The 16,179-nt window shown below is 42.4% G+C and overlaps 1 protein-coding gene across 1 annotated transcript in view; it reads left to right on the top strand.

Annotated features, from left to right (window-relative positions):
• The first annotated feature begins 263 nt into the window (after positions 1–263).
• IFT81 (intraflagellar transport 81) overlaps positions 264–16,179 on the top strand; it is a 37,043-nt gene continuing 21,127 nt past the window's right edge. The window contains exons 1-8 of the mRNA XM_040081158.2: positions 264–539; positions 1,436–1,539; positions 2,703–2,883; positions 5,727–5,816; positions 6,879–6,944; positions 7,263–7,373; positions 8,607–8,691; positions 14,687–14,850. Of these exons, the coding sequence (XP_039937092.1) occupies positions 396–539; positions 1,436–1,539; positions 2,703–2,883; positions 5,727–5,816; positions 6,879–6,944; positions 7,263–7,373; positions 8,607–8,691; positions 14,687–14,850 (945 nt within the window). The 5' untranslated portion in view covers positions 264–395. The remainder of the gene's footprint in view (positions 540–1,435; positions 1,540–2,702; positions 2,884–5,726; positions 5,817–6,878; positions 6,945–7,262; positions 7,374–8,606; positions 8,692–14,686; positions 14,851–16,179) is intronic.

The following is a 16,179-nucleotide window of genomic DNA, read 5'->3' as shown; positions in this document are numbered from 1 at the left end:
CGCATTCCCGCCGGGGCCCGGCCCGGCCCCCGATCCCGCATTCCCGCCGGGGCCCGGCCCGGCCCCGATCCCGCATTCCCGCCGGGGCCCGGCCCGGCCCCCGATCCCGCATTCCCGCCGGGGCCCGGCCCCGATCCCGCATTCCCGCCGGGGCCCGGCCCCGATCCCGCATTCCCGCCGGGGCCCGGCCCGGCCCCCGATCCCGCATTCCCGCCGGGGCCCGGCCCGGCCCCCGATCCCGCATTCCCGCCGGGGCCCGGCCCGGCCCCCGATCCCGCATTCCCGCCGGGGCCCGGCCCGGCCCCCGATCCCGGCGCTAAGGGGAGGCCGGACCCGGTCGCCGACCCCCGGCGTCTGCCGTGTCTTCTCTTCCGAAGTTTTCCCGGGACACAGTCATGGGTGACCAAATGCAGTTCATTGTTGAGAAGCTCAATCAGGAGCCCTTCAGGAAGAACTACAATTTGATCTCGTTTGACTCCCTGGAGTCGCTGCAGCTGCTGCAGCTGCTCAGTGATGTTCTGGGCGAGATTGACCCGAAGGTAAGGAGTGCACTCAGAGGTGCTCAGATCTCCTGAGGTGGCTTGACATTAGAAATTGCTTTTACCTAGGTCTGGCTCAGTATAATCCTGTGGCGTATTTGTTTCACCAAGAGAAACTTGTATGAATCTTCCAGGAAATAAATGTGCCTGGCAAGAATCCTCCCTGCCCGTACGTCTGAGTGCTCTTGGCAAACCAGCAAATGTTTCTTGGGGCAGGGCGGCAGCATCCCTGTTCCCCAGAGGCTGATGACAAGGTTTTTCCTGTGAAATTAAGGATACAGATCTTGGTTCATACTGACAATCCAAGTGTTCAAAGTCAGGCTGTGTCTTGCACACACCCAGGGCAGGAGCTGATCAGGAACTGAACCTCACAACTGCGCTGTTGCAATGGAAATTATATCCCACTCCTTGGAGGCTGCCAAAAGTGTGTGTGAGATGAGAAGGGACCATTCCTACACCTGGGGTGTGGATACCTGTGACTTGGAGTGCCAGGATATCCGACTACCTGGGAGGATGTAGTCAGTGTGGCTGCACAGATGAGATCCCCACAGATGAGCAGGGAGAGGAGTAAATTGACCTGAATACTCATGTCACAGGAAAATCCATTAGAAGAGAATTGAAGTTTGGTGATTTAAGGGATGTTCTGTACACAGCATCTCACTATCACCTGGTAAATTAATAACGTCAATTCTTTCAGTGCTGCCAGATAATTAACATCCCTTGGATAAACAAGTTTATAAAAATAACAGAATTGATTATAGAAAATAGTATAGTGTTATCCTAATTATTAGTAATTAATTGTTAAATAAATTGTTTTATAATAGCTGCGATATTTTTTACTGTATGAATAATAATAATAAAGAATAATTACTTATTTAATTTCAAAACCCGTTTAGCATGCTGTCAACGTTAGAGAGGAGCTGCCGGAGCAAACAGCTAAAAGAATGCTGAATATCCTTGGAATCCTCAAATACAAACCTCCAGGGACCGTGTCAGACCTGTGAGTAACTTTTTGCCTACGAATCAAGTTTAAACATCTTTTTTAGGTTCTATGGTACCGACCTTTAGTTCAGGTGAGCACTGCTCCAATGTCCCCATGGATGTTGGGATGGGGTCCCAGGTGTGGCTCCAGGTGGCCGCTGTTCCCGTGTCCCCGTGGATGTTTTGGGGTCCCAGGTGTGGCTCCAGGTGGGCGCTGTTCCCGTGTCCCCGGGGATGTTTTGGGGTCCCAGGTGTGGCTCCAGGTGGCCGCTGTTCCCGTGTCCCCGTGGATGTTTTGGGGTCCCAGGTGTGGCTCCAGGTGGGCGCTGTTCCCGTGTCCCCGGGGATGTTTTGGGGTCCCAGGTGTGGCTCCAGGTGGCCGCTGCCCGCGCCTGCTCAGTTGCAGTGGCGGCTCCGGCCGGCAGAGGGCGCCGCACTCCCGGCCCGGCCCGGCTCGGTCCCGGTCTCGGTCCCGGTCCCGGTCCCGTCTCTCCCGTGCCAGGCGATCCCAAATCCAAAATCCCAAATCCTGCGCTCCCCCCGCTCTGCCGGCATCCCTCAAGGTTGTCACAGGAAACGAGGAGTTGTCGCTGCTGGCTTTATCCTATTACGGGGTTTTTATCTGACTCAAGGTAGAAGAATTGGGGGCCTAAACTGGAGACTTCCAGCTCAGAATGGCTTGGGTTGGAAGGGACCTAAGATCATACCTTCTGCCATGGGCAGGGACACCTTCCGCTATCCCAGGTTGCTCAGAGCTCCATCCAACCTGGCCTTGGACACTTCCAAGGATCCCGGGGCAGCCACTGCTTCTCTGGGCACCCTGTGCCAGGGTCTCACCAGCCTCACAGGGAAGAATTGCTTCCTAATATCTAATCCACCCCTGCCGTCTGTCATTGTGAGGCCATTCCCATTGTCCTGGCATTCAAAGCTCTGGTAAAAAGTTCCTCTCCATCTCTGTTTTGTGCTTCCTTCAGGCTCTGGAATGTGCAAATCCCTCAGCCTCCTCTTCTCCAGGCTAATCAAACCCAAGCCTCACCATGAGCGTTTTCTCTTCTAACAGCATTACAAAAACCATTAGGCAAGTGGAGAAGGAATGTCAAAACATTGCAGATTTTTTGTTCCAAGCCATCATTCTTTTGTTTGAGATTTATTGGCATTTTCTCCTGGTTTGGTTCCACACAGGAGTGCCTTTCGCCAAGGGCTGGTTACTGGAAGCAAAGCTGTAATTCATCCTGTCTTACACTGGCTTCTTCAGAGGACCACTGAACTCAGGACAAGAGCTTACCTGGCACGGTTCTTAGTGAAACTGGAAGTGCCAGCAGAGTTCCTGCAGGATGATACTGTGGCTGACTTCAACAAACAGGTACCATTTGTCGTGAATGCCAACATTTTACGTTAATTAAAGTGCCAGTGGGAGGAGGGATAAATGAATCAGGGGGTTAATGCTGGCATACATGTTCAAGTGAGTTATGTTAAAAGCTTGTTGGAATCAAGGATAAGCAAAGATTCATAATAAAAAGTTGATGTCTTGACCACTTTTCTTCCAATAACCCTGAAATTATGTATTAATAAGTAGCATTGAATTAAAAGGCTTTAAGCCCATTAAGCACTTGGTGCCAAACAATGTTCAGAGCCATGTTGGCTTAGACAGACTTTGAGTTCTGATTTTTAAACAGGTTTGGGTTGTTTTTCTATGAAATATGACCTGGATATTTTTAACTTTATAAAATTACCACTTCAAATAGAAAATGTTACGACCAAAAGTCAATGTCTCCTAGTTGTCCATTGATTCTATTTTTAGTCATGATAGTCCTTTGTTAGTATTTGATGCCTAATATTTGTATGAGCCTTACTCCACTTCTGCTTTAACCATTTATTTTTTTGTGAATAAAGAAAAGATTTCTTTTTCTCTGTGCTGACATTCCTACTTATTATGTTCCCAGTTCTCTTGTGAGCATTAGATGTTGATTTTAGATAATCAGACTTGGTGGGTTTGAAATGTAGAACTTGAAGTGAACCAAAGTTTTGGGTTTATTATCTGAGGTACATATTTGCTTAATTTTTTTCCAGTTTTCTGTGCCTTTTGTTCTGTAAAACCACAGTGGGTTTGAGTGTTTGTAAGAGGTAACTTGATCTATCAACTGTGCACGAGGAAAGCTGAACAGTTTAACTAAGGCTTGACTAAGCCTTTTATTTCTTTATTACCTCTAACAATATTGGGTTTATACCTTGAAATAACTCAGCAGAAGCAGCAGAGAAAGGAATGCAGATTGTATGTTTTGTTCAGTATGTCACAGCCTTAATGTGTATAAATACCCACCTCCATAATTTCCATTACGTGAGATGTGTTCCTTTTTGGGATTACAGTAATAGAACCATCTTATTAAACTAATAACCTGCTGATTAATTCAAAACAGAAGCTGGGGTAATAGAATGCCTTACTGCAATATAACATGACAGTGCAAATATTTAGATACTAATGAATTAAACAATTAACCTGGATTATTTAGATACAGCCTTGCAATGGTGTCTTTTAAGGGAAATTTCAAAAATGAGAGCTTATAACACAGTCAAGTTTTATGGGTGTATAGAATCGAGCGAAAATGAACTTTTGTAAATTACTTACAGGAGATAATCAGCAAACCTGCCACCTGTGTTGTGATTTAGACATCGGATTGCCTGCAATCTATCATTTAAGAAATAAGCAACGTCAGGCATTAACCTCGTTGTTCAGGCTTCAGTGTTTTGCTCCCAGGTGCCAGAGATCTCTCTTTGCATGTAGGAACCTGGGTGTTCTTTTGGTCATTTGAGTGTGTCCCTTATTTCAGGTGCATGTGGGGCACCCAAAGGGAAAAGTGAGAACGTTTTTTTGTTATGATCCATCCAACTCTGCTCTGCCTTGTTTGGATCCTGCCATTGGCCTTGAAATGTCATGTTCCAACGAGGAAAAGTTTTATGGAACTCCTCTCTTGACAGAGGTAGAGACAACCAAAGGAAAACTCTTGGACACCAGCAGTGGGAATGCAGCTGCTCAGAGACCAGTTGCTCATTTTCATTTTTGTTAAAGGACTTCCAGAGTGCATAAGGGGTATCATGGAAGCCGGTTGGGTTTTACTGCTGCATTTTGTAACTTGTTCCTCCTCGTCCAGCCTGTGCATTTCTTGTCACACCTTTATTTGCCACTTAATCCAGCTCTTTATGATTTTATCTTCCTCTTCTTAGCCATTTTATTGCTATTTTTTTAATTCCTTCCAGTTTGTCAGCATGTGCTTGATACTGAAGCAACCAGAAGTGAGCAGAGCGCTCTGGATGCTGCTTCCCCAGGATTCTGTAGAATGGAGTTGCTGCTTCACTGCTCAGGGCTCCGATGCCTTTGTTTGAACTGGCCCTTGCTGTTGCTATTTAGTATTCACCTTTCATATCAACTGCTCTTTCCAGGAAGTAAAAAATGACTTGATACTCTCCTTTTAGATTTTTCCATCTCATTGAAGGGTTGTTTCTGTGGAGACTATCTTCCCTTATACCTCAGCTCGCGTTTCTCCGAGTTGAATCTAAATTTATTTCCTCTCCATATTTCTAAACTCTTGCTGTCCCCTGTTATTTCTCTACCCACACAGACTTTCACACTGCCTCTCAGTTTAAGATTCCTGGTGGGCAAAGTACTGGTGTGGAAGTAGCACACTGTCTCCTTGTCTCCGAGTGCTGAGCTGCATCTATCAATCTCTGGGATGTTCTGAGGGTTATGCAACGTGGCACAGCCATTTCTCACGTGTTCACCCAGCCCTGCTCTCGGGCCACTCTGGAAACTCCAGCCCCATTGCTTCCATCGAAAGTGTTGTTAGAGCCAACTCTTCCTTTTGGGGCTGATACATTTCTGTATGTGGTATACACAGAGAGTAATTTGTTCATTTGTCCCTCTTGGGTGACATCTTCCTGTTTTGCAAGTACACCGTGTATTACAAAAGGTGAAAATACTGGGGAAATTGGGAAGTTCTGATTGTCTCTTCAAATGGAAGATAACGCACTGTGATTTTTTTTATTTCTGCTTTATAAGTTGACAGGTTTTGCAATGAGAAAATGCCTTTTTATCTTGTTCTCACCATATTTCTATGTCTACACTTACTGTCTTAGTAGTAAAACAATGTGTTGATCTGAAAATCCTTAGACACAGAGCTCATCCCGCACAATTTCCATTTCATTCCACAGTATGAAGAACTCATGGAAGCATTCAAAAACCTACACAAGGAGCACGAGCAGCTCAAAATATCTGGTTTATCAACCGCAGAAATAAGAAGGGTAAACAAAACTCCACAATTTTTTATTTAGTTGGGTTTTTTTCGCATGTCAGTTCCATGTTTGTTGGCTTTGTGGACAGTGTGAAAGCCGTAGAGGCCAGAGCTGGTGGGCACTGCAGCTGCCTCTTGTCACTGCTCTCTGTTGGCAAACACAAAGATCCTCGCTCGTGTTTAGAGCTGAGCTTTTCTGGAGCAGATTGGGGAATGAGGCTGCCAAGACTCTGTGCAGCATGATTTCCAAATATTAGAACTCCATTTCCTCTGAGTGCAGACTGATACAGAGCCTTTTGCTTTCCTGGTAGTGGCTAATAATTCCAGAGGGTGTTGAATGAATTAAGAGCTTAAGTCAACAGAAATGATGACCCCACGTGGCTCAAGTGTTAAGCAGAGATATTTGCTCTGTTTCAGCAAAATAATTAAGCTTGTGTACAGCTTTCCAGTGGACACACAGACAAGGCAGGCAAACGTTGAGATAAGTTCTGCATTTGGAGAATTCATTTTCTTTTCTCTCATAACTCTCAATCTGCAGAGCCCTGCTGTTGTAAGATAGGACTAAAGGAGAACAATAATAATCAGATACATGTTTCAGCACTAGAAAGTGTTTCTTTTAAGACAGTTTTAATACAAAAAGTGGCAGCAGACATCGCTCATAAGCAACTTCATGGAAATTGATCTGCCAGGAAGTGGGTAATGCTGGTGACATTAAGAACATATGTCAGACTGCATCAGATGTTGAATTCACGCTGATTCGTTCCTTGCTGGTTTCTATTTGTTTGTTTTTATTTTAGAGAAATCCACCTGCTTTTATTTTAAATGTTCACATTAACACTCAAGGATGCAGATGAAGAATGTTAGCATAAAGAGAGTGGGAACTGTGGGGGAAGTAAGAGAGGAGAGAGATTGGAATCCTGGATGTTTGATCATAGATCAATAAAATTATAACCGCCTCCATGTATTCAGGGAAGAATTCTGATTTTCATATTAATTTCAAGAGAATTTTGTCCGATCCAATATATATGGGAAATAAATTAATATTTCTTTCTCTGTTTTTCTTGCTTTTTAGGACATCAGCGCCATGGAAGAGGAGAAAGATCAACTGGCCAAAAGAGTAGAGCGTCTTAAGAAGAGGGTAATAAGAGAAGTAACACTCCTACATTTCAGTGTCATAATCCTTGGCCTGCAACTCCGATTTTGGAATGCAAACAAGGATTAAGATAAACACACTGTATGTCTAGGAAGGAATCAAGTAACTAATTGACCTACAGGGAATCTCCCCAGGCGTTGATCCAGAGCTTTTAAGAATCTCCAGTCCAGTACTTTGCTGTCATTTCTGAGTAGTAACGTGTATGGAAGGGAAGCGCTAAGTGGGCTTGTGAGACATATGATCTCTTTAATGTATTTCTCAGCTATCTGACAGCAACTTGCACTATTTATCCGCTTGCTGTAGGTGGAGACAGTACAAAATCATCAACGGATGCTTGAAATAGCAAGACAGCTTCGCTTAGAGAAAGAGAGAGAAGAATCTCTGGCTCAACAGAAACAAGAACAAAAAAGTCAGGTACTGGCATAACGACAGACCTGTTAAAATAAAGAGTTGTTGCTGTTTGTTTGGGAATCGTGCATTTTAAAAACACATCAGGAAGAACAGTAGCTGAGAGAGTTTCTCCCAACCCCAGAAAATTAAATCCCATTTAAAAGTTCTGTGTACATTTTATGGGAAGAGGCTTGACCCTGCAAGTTTTGAACACCACAGTGAAGGTACTTGGCTGCCTCAGCTCCCACTGACATCATCCTTTAGCATTCCCAGGAAATGTTCCATGACTTACTGCCGGGGCACCCGAAGGGAACTCTTCATATTTATGGTAGTGAGCAAATGTTTCCTTGGTTTGATTTCTATCTCTGTGATCTGCACGAAGATTTCAGAGGCTGAGCAACACAGCAAGTACCTCATCTTTTTCCTGAGTGGGGGCAATATGCATTCAGGAGCATTCAGGCCTCTGAATTTGGGAAAAAAAGATGTCCTGAGGAGCCCTGGGGGCAGCTGACATCCAAGTGTAAGGGTGGGTTTCATTCCTGTCCTGTGTTGTCAAAACAAGATAGTTCAATAGAACCCAGAGCCATTTTCCCGCGCTGTCTCACCAAATTCTGTAGCCTGAATTTCAACACTATTAAAATGGGAAAAGCCCTCAGATTTCTTCTATTGTAGCCTTTGTCTGGATGTGGGATCAATGGGAAGCAGTGGCCTCTCAGGCTGTTGGGTCTTTGCCTGAGCCCGAGTAAGATCATGATTAAAATTAATGTAATGTCCAGTTAATTCCAGTTCTTAGTACACATTTATGTCACAAAAATGCAAATCAGCTGGGGCTTGTTTGGCAGGAAGCTTTCCAGACTGCTCTTGGGAAGGACAGTGGATTGCTGTGACAACTCAGCTGCATTGCAGGATAAGGAGAATTATCTGCTGCAATCCTGATTCCTGCTGCCTTTTGTTGTTGTAATGCTCAAGCCACTCGTGGTTTTGGTTGAAAATTGTTGGATGAATTTCTGCCATCAGAAAAAATATCACTTGGGAGGACAAGAACACTCTTGTCAATTAACAGGAGGGAATATCAAGTAAACCCAGGCCAAGTGTTGAACATTTGGTCTGGCACATTCCCTTGTGAAACAGAAAATCACCAGACGTTACAGCTGCCACGTTCTGTGTTTGGGGTTCTTTTTGGGCACTGTTGGTTTGGTTGTTTGCACGTGGATTTCCAAGGAGTGACCCTGTGTGTGTCCAATTGTGTCTCCAAAGTTGTTCCACGCGGAGCAGAGGCTGCAGAGAGCCCAGGTGCAGCTGAAGGAGATGCAGCTCGTGGTGGCAGATTCCAAACCAGAAAGTGAGTAGGGCTTTTCCTGTTGCATCCTTGGTTAGTGTGCTGCAAAACATGCCATAGAATGGTGAAGAAATTACTTCCAAAACGATAGAATCTGACTGCTTCTCAATTTAAACTTAGTAAACCAAGTCGTTGTCCTGCTCTTTCAAGAACATTTACTATTTCAGTTGCATCACACAACTGCTTTGGCAGCTCTTCTGAGTTAAAGGATTTTTCTCAGTCGCCACCTCGTAGCATTGTTATTACTTTATAATTTTACTTTGATTTTTTAATGATTCTCATCTGCCACTGGACCACAAGTGGAACTAAAGGAGTATCTGAACCATCTCACAGGGACTTGCAGTGAATTTTATAACTGTTCCTTTTTTTTGCAGTAGCTATCAGAGAGTTTATACAGCAAAGCTGTGTCAACAATTCTATTTCAGTTCCTGGGTTTTTTTAAGGCCAATGGAAACTCGATGGGTTCAGTTCACAGAAGCAAAGGTAACATAATAAAAAGCCAGTAAATATGTCATTTAATCATTGAGATGAAAATAAAGTTAACATGTTTAGTTTCCTTATCTCGAGTCCTGCTTGCGGGGAAAAAAATAAAAAGTATTTAGATGTTCCCAATCAAAGCTTGGAGTCATTACTTAAGAAAACTTGTGTTGAAATTCTGCCCAAAGACCTCAGGACTCAGCTTTGTAATTGCTTTCCCTGGTTACAAAAGCACTGCCTGTAGCAGCAATTGCAGAATGCCAACTGTGGGGTTTTTTTAATAATTGAAGTTAGGTGACCACAGTGCACCGAATAGGTTCCATTTATTTTAAAAGCTTTGCTGGTCTACAGGGTAGCACAACTTATTTCATTTTGCAGATTCCCTTTGGCTGCAGTTTGGTACCTCAGCTGCCTCCTGCTATCACTGTGGCTTTGTCTGCTCACAGTGCAACAGCTGGATTTGCACTGAACTCAGATCCTTCCCTTGAAAGAAAACTTCTTGCATTTTTAATACTTCAGGTGTTTTTACTTCCTGAACAAGATAAAATGTTCAGAGCTGTCGCTAATGAGCAGAAGCTTTTGTTGTTTGTCTTATGGATTTGATTACTTCACTTTATAATTCATTTTATATTTAAAGAAATGTAAAGGAACTCTGTAAGGAATGCAACTAGCACGTATTCATGAGTATCATTAGCATGCAATTAGCATCATTCAGGAGAATACGCCTCGTGGTTGGTAGGATTTTAACTCTTAGAAACATCATATTTGCAAGGCTTTGTATTGTATCATTAATTGTTCTGAGCTGCTACAAAACAGCTGGAAGTGATGCTGCTGGTTCACTCCTTCCCTGTTCATTAACTTCAGTCCTTCCCTGTTTATTAACTTCAATCTTTCTCTCTCTAATAACTTCAGTACTACTCAGGATATTGTTTAACTAGAGAGGGATTTGCTGCTGGTAGCACTAAGTAACATGAATTTTCATCTTCTGCAGGGGTTTTTGTTGTACTGGATGTGAACAGTATTTTTATTAACACTGGTCTCTGGTCTGAATAACCACAGCCCAACTCACAATTACTCTGCAAGATTGACATCATTTTGCTTTGAGTATCTCTGCTGCACGAACAGAAACTGATAACATGAAGAAACAAACCAAATCACTGAATTCTTGGTCTCTGTCCATTTTACAGGACACTACTGGTTACTTTATTGGCAGAATTATCAAGAAGTGAATGAGTAGCTTGAAAATATTGATTAAAAGAATGTGTTAAAACGATGTGCTGATGTACAGTAAAATGTGTAATTTATAAACTTCATTAAGTTAATATATAGGAATAGACTTAGAACAATGAGAACTTCAAAGATACTTGTCAGAGAGGAATTGCTTTGTACAGATGCCCATTTTATTTCATTCTTGATGAAAACCAGAAATTTAGGAACCTATTACTTAAATATTCCATTTGGTATAAAAAAATTAATATTTTTCTCTTCCACATAATGATCTTTTCCTAAAATTCCAAGTTTAAATGATCTCCTCCAATGTTGCAGACCACATTACAATTAAAGTTATAGAAGTATTTGCTGAAGGAGACTGGCTTAGGTGGAACTTTATTTCATCTTCAAATGATTTGATTTATTATAAAGTCACTGTCAAGTGATGCAAGGTCGTGGTAAAGCACTCCTAAGGTAATTTTATATCTGTGATGAGAATACAAGTCTGGTTGGTGAGACTGATATTGATGGTGTTGCTGTAGTTGATTTTTTTAATGTCATTAACTCTTCTACCCCATTTTGAACAAACAAGGCAGCAAAAATTCAATGTGGTTTCTGTTAAAAGGATTAAAAGGAGTTTTGTGGAAGGTTTTGAGAAATGGAATGAGTGTTTGGCTTTTCTTTGTTTGGTATTTACAGCAGATTCCTGAAAGAAAACAGCAGATGATCACTGGTGAAATTAAAACAGGGAAATGGCTGAATAATGAGGAGATTGTTGATTCCAAGTGACCACAATCACTTGGGGAGCCAAGCCCGTGCCAACAGTATTTATTTTAAGGAATTGCCAGATTCCAGGATATTCCTCCAGGAATAATGTATATGCAATGCATTTATGGCATGTGGGGCTCTTTCCTAGGAGGTGTTTGAGAAGAATTTGTGGGTCAGATGTGGCAATGGGAGAGCTGGAGCTCCCACTGCCACAGATGAGGTAAAAGCCTTCCCTGCTTTTATTTCTGGGAGAAAATCCCAGAGGAGAGGTTCTTCCCTTTGGCTTCAGCTCTGGCACATCCAGCCCTGATGTGGGAGGGTCAGAGAAGTTTCAAAGAGCTCTAATAATAATTATAAAAATGGAAAGCAGAGCTTAGAATCGCAAATTTAGGAAACTTTTTGGTTTTTCAAGGATAGATGGAAGGGATGATCGATCTGCCAGTGTTTGCATGTCACAGGCCTCTGTTTAAGAGAGGCAAAGAGGAAGTGGAATTCTTGGAAGCTGTGGAGGAAATCATTTCAGCCCTCTCTTTGTGGCTGCAGAAAGGGAAGGGAAGGATTTGATGCTGGAAGTCTGTTCTAGACTTGGTCATGGCCTTCCCATGTGATATTAAACAAATTGTTGGCAGAGTCTGTGACATGAGTGTCCCCCTCTCTTTTCCCTCCCTTTTGAAAATGGAATTCCTGCTGCAAATGGTTCTGTCCAGGGTGCCCAGCTGGCAGCCTGTAGAGGGAAAAGCAGTCAAGATTCTGAGCCCAAGGTTAATCAAGTTTTAGCTCCATTAACAGAATTACGCAGAGAAAATCGCCTCTCTTCTACATGACTGAGCAAACATGAATAAACTCCTTCTCCCATCCCTCTCTTTATAATAATAATAAAAAAATTTGAATGGAAAACTTGAGGAGTTGCTCTGAATAGCTCTCCACATGTAAATACGTGGTTGGCAGAAGCTTGCTAAAATAACCTGAGGGCACAGAGCCAGATTTCTGTGCCGCTTACGTGTGTAGATTTTGTAACCATAAGTCAATGTTGAAACATTAAAAACAGAATTTATATGTGTAATGGAAAGATCTGAAGTATGCTGGCCTTTTTTCCTCTCTAGCCTGGGAACTTGCAAAAGAATGCTTTTCACTGAAAAAGAAACCCCAAACCAGGAGCTGTGTTTTGGTTTTTAAGGTTCTGCTAAGCAGCAGAAGTAGCTTTTAGGTAGTTACTTCTGCTTGTGTTGAGTTGTATAGGAGGAAAAATATATCCAGTGTATTGAGGAAAGAAATGACATCACTCATGAGGGATGTTGACATCGTGTCTTTCCCCATCAAGAAATCAAGTTTTAACTCGTTTTGTTGCTCCATTAGGACTCAGCACAATACAAAACCACTCAGGATATTTGAGAAATAAATCAGATTGGGATCAAGGTTATATCCTATGAAGTCAAAAGGTCTCTGCTCTTATCAAAGCTCTTGCGGTTCTTTGCAAAGATATCTACAATAAATCATTGAAGCATGTACATTTTTATCAGAAAACGGGACTAGCACAAGAAATGGAGTATAGGTTATAGATGCAGGTTTCTTTGCTGCTGAAAACCTCGAGAAATTGATTTAATTAAAATAGTAATATTTCATATCAGAATACTGTAATTGATATCCCATTGATTGCCACACCAAAGCTCTTGGTTATAAATATCAGATTGGGAGCGGCGTTGCAGTCAGTTCTGAGGTTATAATTCAGCTCACAGGGTATGTGGGAAGCAGCTTTGCTCCATTTGCAGAGGTGGGAGATTGCTAGTGAGACATTAAAATGTGGTCCCTCCTGCCCAGCTCTGTCGTGGGCTGAGGAAGATTGGAACTGAGTTCTTCTGGAGGAAGGAAGTGGGAAATGCCTCCCAGTAAGTCCCAGTGTGTTTCCCAGGGTGCAGCTGCAGTGCCAAGTGCTCGATGGCTGTTCCACAGGCAGAGCAACTCCACTCTCCCACTCCAAAACCCGTCTGGGGGCTGTTTGTTTTCATAAATGACCCCTCCACGAAGGGGAAAAGGTCCTGTGGTGGTGTTGCTTTCCATAAACACAGAAATCAACAGACTGGGAAAGAGGAATTCCCACTCATTTTCAGTCTGTGTTGACTCGGCGTCATTGGCAGTGCTGCTTTCCCCAGGGCCTGTTTTTTCTCCCAGTTCTTGAGGTTTTCTCAAGAGCTGATGGCTTATTTCCCTTCTGGCAGCTTTCCTGTCAGAGTGGGCTGGGAGCAGGGCTCAGGAGGATCTCTCAGGACACTGATTTAGAGGTAAATAGCAGCAGAAAAACGGGGGGCCCTTTTCCTGGGCTCTTTCACTTTGTTCTGACCTTTCCCTTTGGCAGCCAGGCTTCTTAGCCTGAGAACCAAAAGCTGTTTTCAGCTGCTCCTTTCCCATCCCTGATTTCAGCAGCATCAGCTGCACTTTTGTATCTCTGTGCTCAACTTCTCTCTGCTTGTGCAGTAAATGAAAGAGATGGAGATTGTGAACTTCTTGTTTTCCTTGGCATTTCATCACAATTCCATCTTCTCCCAAAGATGGAGAGAGCCAAAATCTCAACCACAGCAAGTTGTTTGCAAACAAAAAAAATCCTGGATCACCTAGATCATGCAAAATACTTTGAAATACCCATTCCCACTCTCATCTGACATGCAGCTTCCAAACCTTGTAGTCCTTGGCAGTTGTCTCTGAGGAATTATTGCACTGAACTGCCTGTTGTCAGTGGAGACTGTGCAGTGTAATTTAAATAGATGTTTCCTTTTATTCCGTCGTGTTTTTCTATCTGTGAATTGTTCTTATCTGCACCTACTCGGGTTTATTTATAAATGATCTGTAAAGGAGCCTGAATTACCCTGCCTAGAAAGAGCCAAGTCCTCCTAAGCCTGGTAAGGTGTAGGTGCATCAGGCTGGTGTCCAGCAAAGCTCTTTTCTTTTGGATTGTTATTTTCTGCGTTCTCAGTCTATAAACTGTCCTGAGAGTAAATGTTTGTTCTTTCAAGAAGAAATCTTTACAGAGAGGCGGTCTGCGTTCCAGCAATGTAAAGGACCCTTAAAGTAGGCATACATTAAACTTTGCACATTTTAAGGCCTTTTAAAGTGCCAGACAGAAAAAAAAAAAGTTTTAATTTAAGCATGGATCTCCAAGGATATAATAAATCTATCAACGAGCTTGGCCAAATTAAGATTTTCCTACAGATAAAGGTTCAGCGGTGTGTGTTGAATTCTGTCTCTGATTCAGCTGGAGTTTCATGTGAGATGGGGTTTACTTGTTATTAATGAGAAGAATTTCTCAAGGAGCTGATAGTAACATGTTAGAGGTGCATAATAAATCCTCTTACATTGTTTAAGATCCAGATTAAAAATTTAAATCAAGTAGCTCCCCCTTTCTCTGAGCACTGAAAAGAAGACCGAAAAGAAATGTTACGCTGTTGTTATTGTAATCAGCTGCTAAATACTTTAATGTGTTGGGGAAATCAAATTTAATTATCTGCTACGTTGCTTTTATAGACACTCACTGATTTAATTTGTTTTTAAGGTTTAATGAAGAAACTAGAAGAGGAGAAAAATTTCAATTCCTACCTGGTAACTGAAAAAATACCCGGAGAGATGGAAAGTAAAAAGACTTCAGTGTATTACTTAGAAAAGGTGGTTGCAGAGCCAGCCATGACTCAAGCTGATCTCACTGCCCTGGAGAGTGAGGTGAGGGACCAAGGTCACACTTCATTTGTGTTCTGTAGCATGGTCTGAGCTTCCTGGACTCCGCAGTGTTCTCATCCCTGCTTCAGATCCTAGAGAAAATGTTCCATTCCCAAAGCAGCATCCCGACAGCTGTAAAACCAAAGGGCTCCCAGTCACCAAGTGCAAACTCTCTGATAAGGGTTTTTTAAATACTCACAAAAGAGACACGAATAAACCAACCCCAAACCCAAACAGATCCTTAGTGCAATTGAGGAAATTGTGTTAATTCAGCACGAAAGGGCTGATTTTTCTTCTCTTCAGATTTCACTTGTTTGAAACTCTCCCTGCCATCGAGGGGTTTATCCCAACACATCCAGAGCTTCTGGAGGGAACAGCATTCCCTGAGGGATGTATCCTCACAAGATGATGCCTTAATCCTTCACAAAAATAATTTCACAGAACTCCTCAGTGTTTGGAAGAGCCCTGCATTGTTCGGTTTAGTTTTTAAAACCAAAGAAAATTTGAGCATCAAATGCTTGATTTGCCTTTCCAGGCTTTTTGATAAGTTAAAAGCAAATAGTCTTAGAAAAACCTTTTTTTGTCAGATATATCCAGAACGTGCAGAGGGCTTTGTTGCCACAGAAGTCCATTTATATATTAACTCAATGAAATTTTCCTATTAGCATAATCCTAACTAAAAGATTAAATACGAAATATTATATCCTAGAAGAATTTCGAGGAATGCTAATTATTAGTGTTTCTATTGATGATAATGAGGAAGATTTACACCAATGTTGGAGGGAAGAAGAGTAGTCCTGCATCCTGAATGTCTTCTCTTACCAGTTGGTGTTTAATACCCCTGGGATTTCCAGCTCAGGCTTTGCCATGAAATAGAGATAATGAGGAAACAGAGTATCCATCTTAAGAGATGACAGCATTAATAAATGGCAGATTAGGGCTGAAATAATAAACCAGCTCTGTGATTCAGCCTCTGCTTTCCTAGATTAGTTCCTCTAATCAAAACAATATTTGTGGCTGCAGTTATGTCTTTCAGGCATGTTTGAAACCCTGTTTTGCACATTTTTTTCCAAGGGTGTTGTTGGGTTTATCGCAATATTTTCAAAAGCTTTAAGTTTTTTCCCTCTTTCTCCATGATGTAACCTTTGATTTGTTATATTTTAGAAGTATCTTCTTGAAAGATAATAAAAACATGTCATACACTTGGCTGTTACCACAGCATGGCCTTAGGCAGCTTTTCTTTTTTTTCTTTTCTTTTTATTATCTCAGTGCCTTAAAAAGGAGCTGAACTGCACTAAGCACGTTACCACCATGCATTTTATAATATAAACC

Source organism: Hirundo rustica, chromosome 17 (genome assembly GCF_015227805.2).
Source record: "Hirundo rustica isolate bHirRus1 chromosome 17, bHirRus1.pri.v3, whole genome shotgun sequence".
Lineage (NCBI taxonomy): Eukaryota > Metazoa > Chordata > Aves > Passeriformes > Hirundinidae > Hirundo > Hirundo rustica.
The sequence above is the reverse complement of the archived record's forward strand: the minus strand, read 5'-3'. Positions and strand labels throughout refer to the sequence as shown.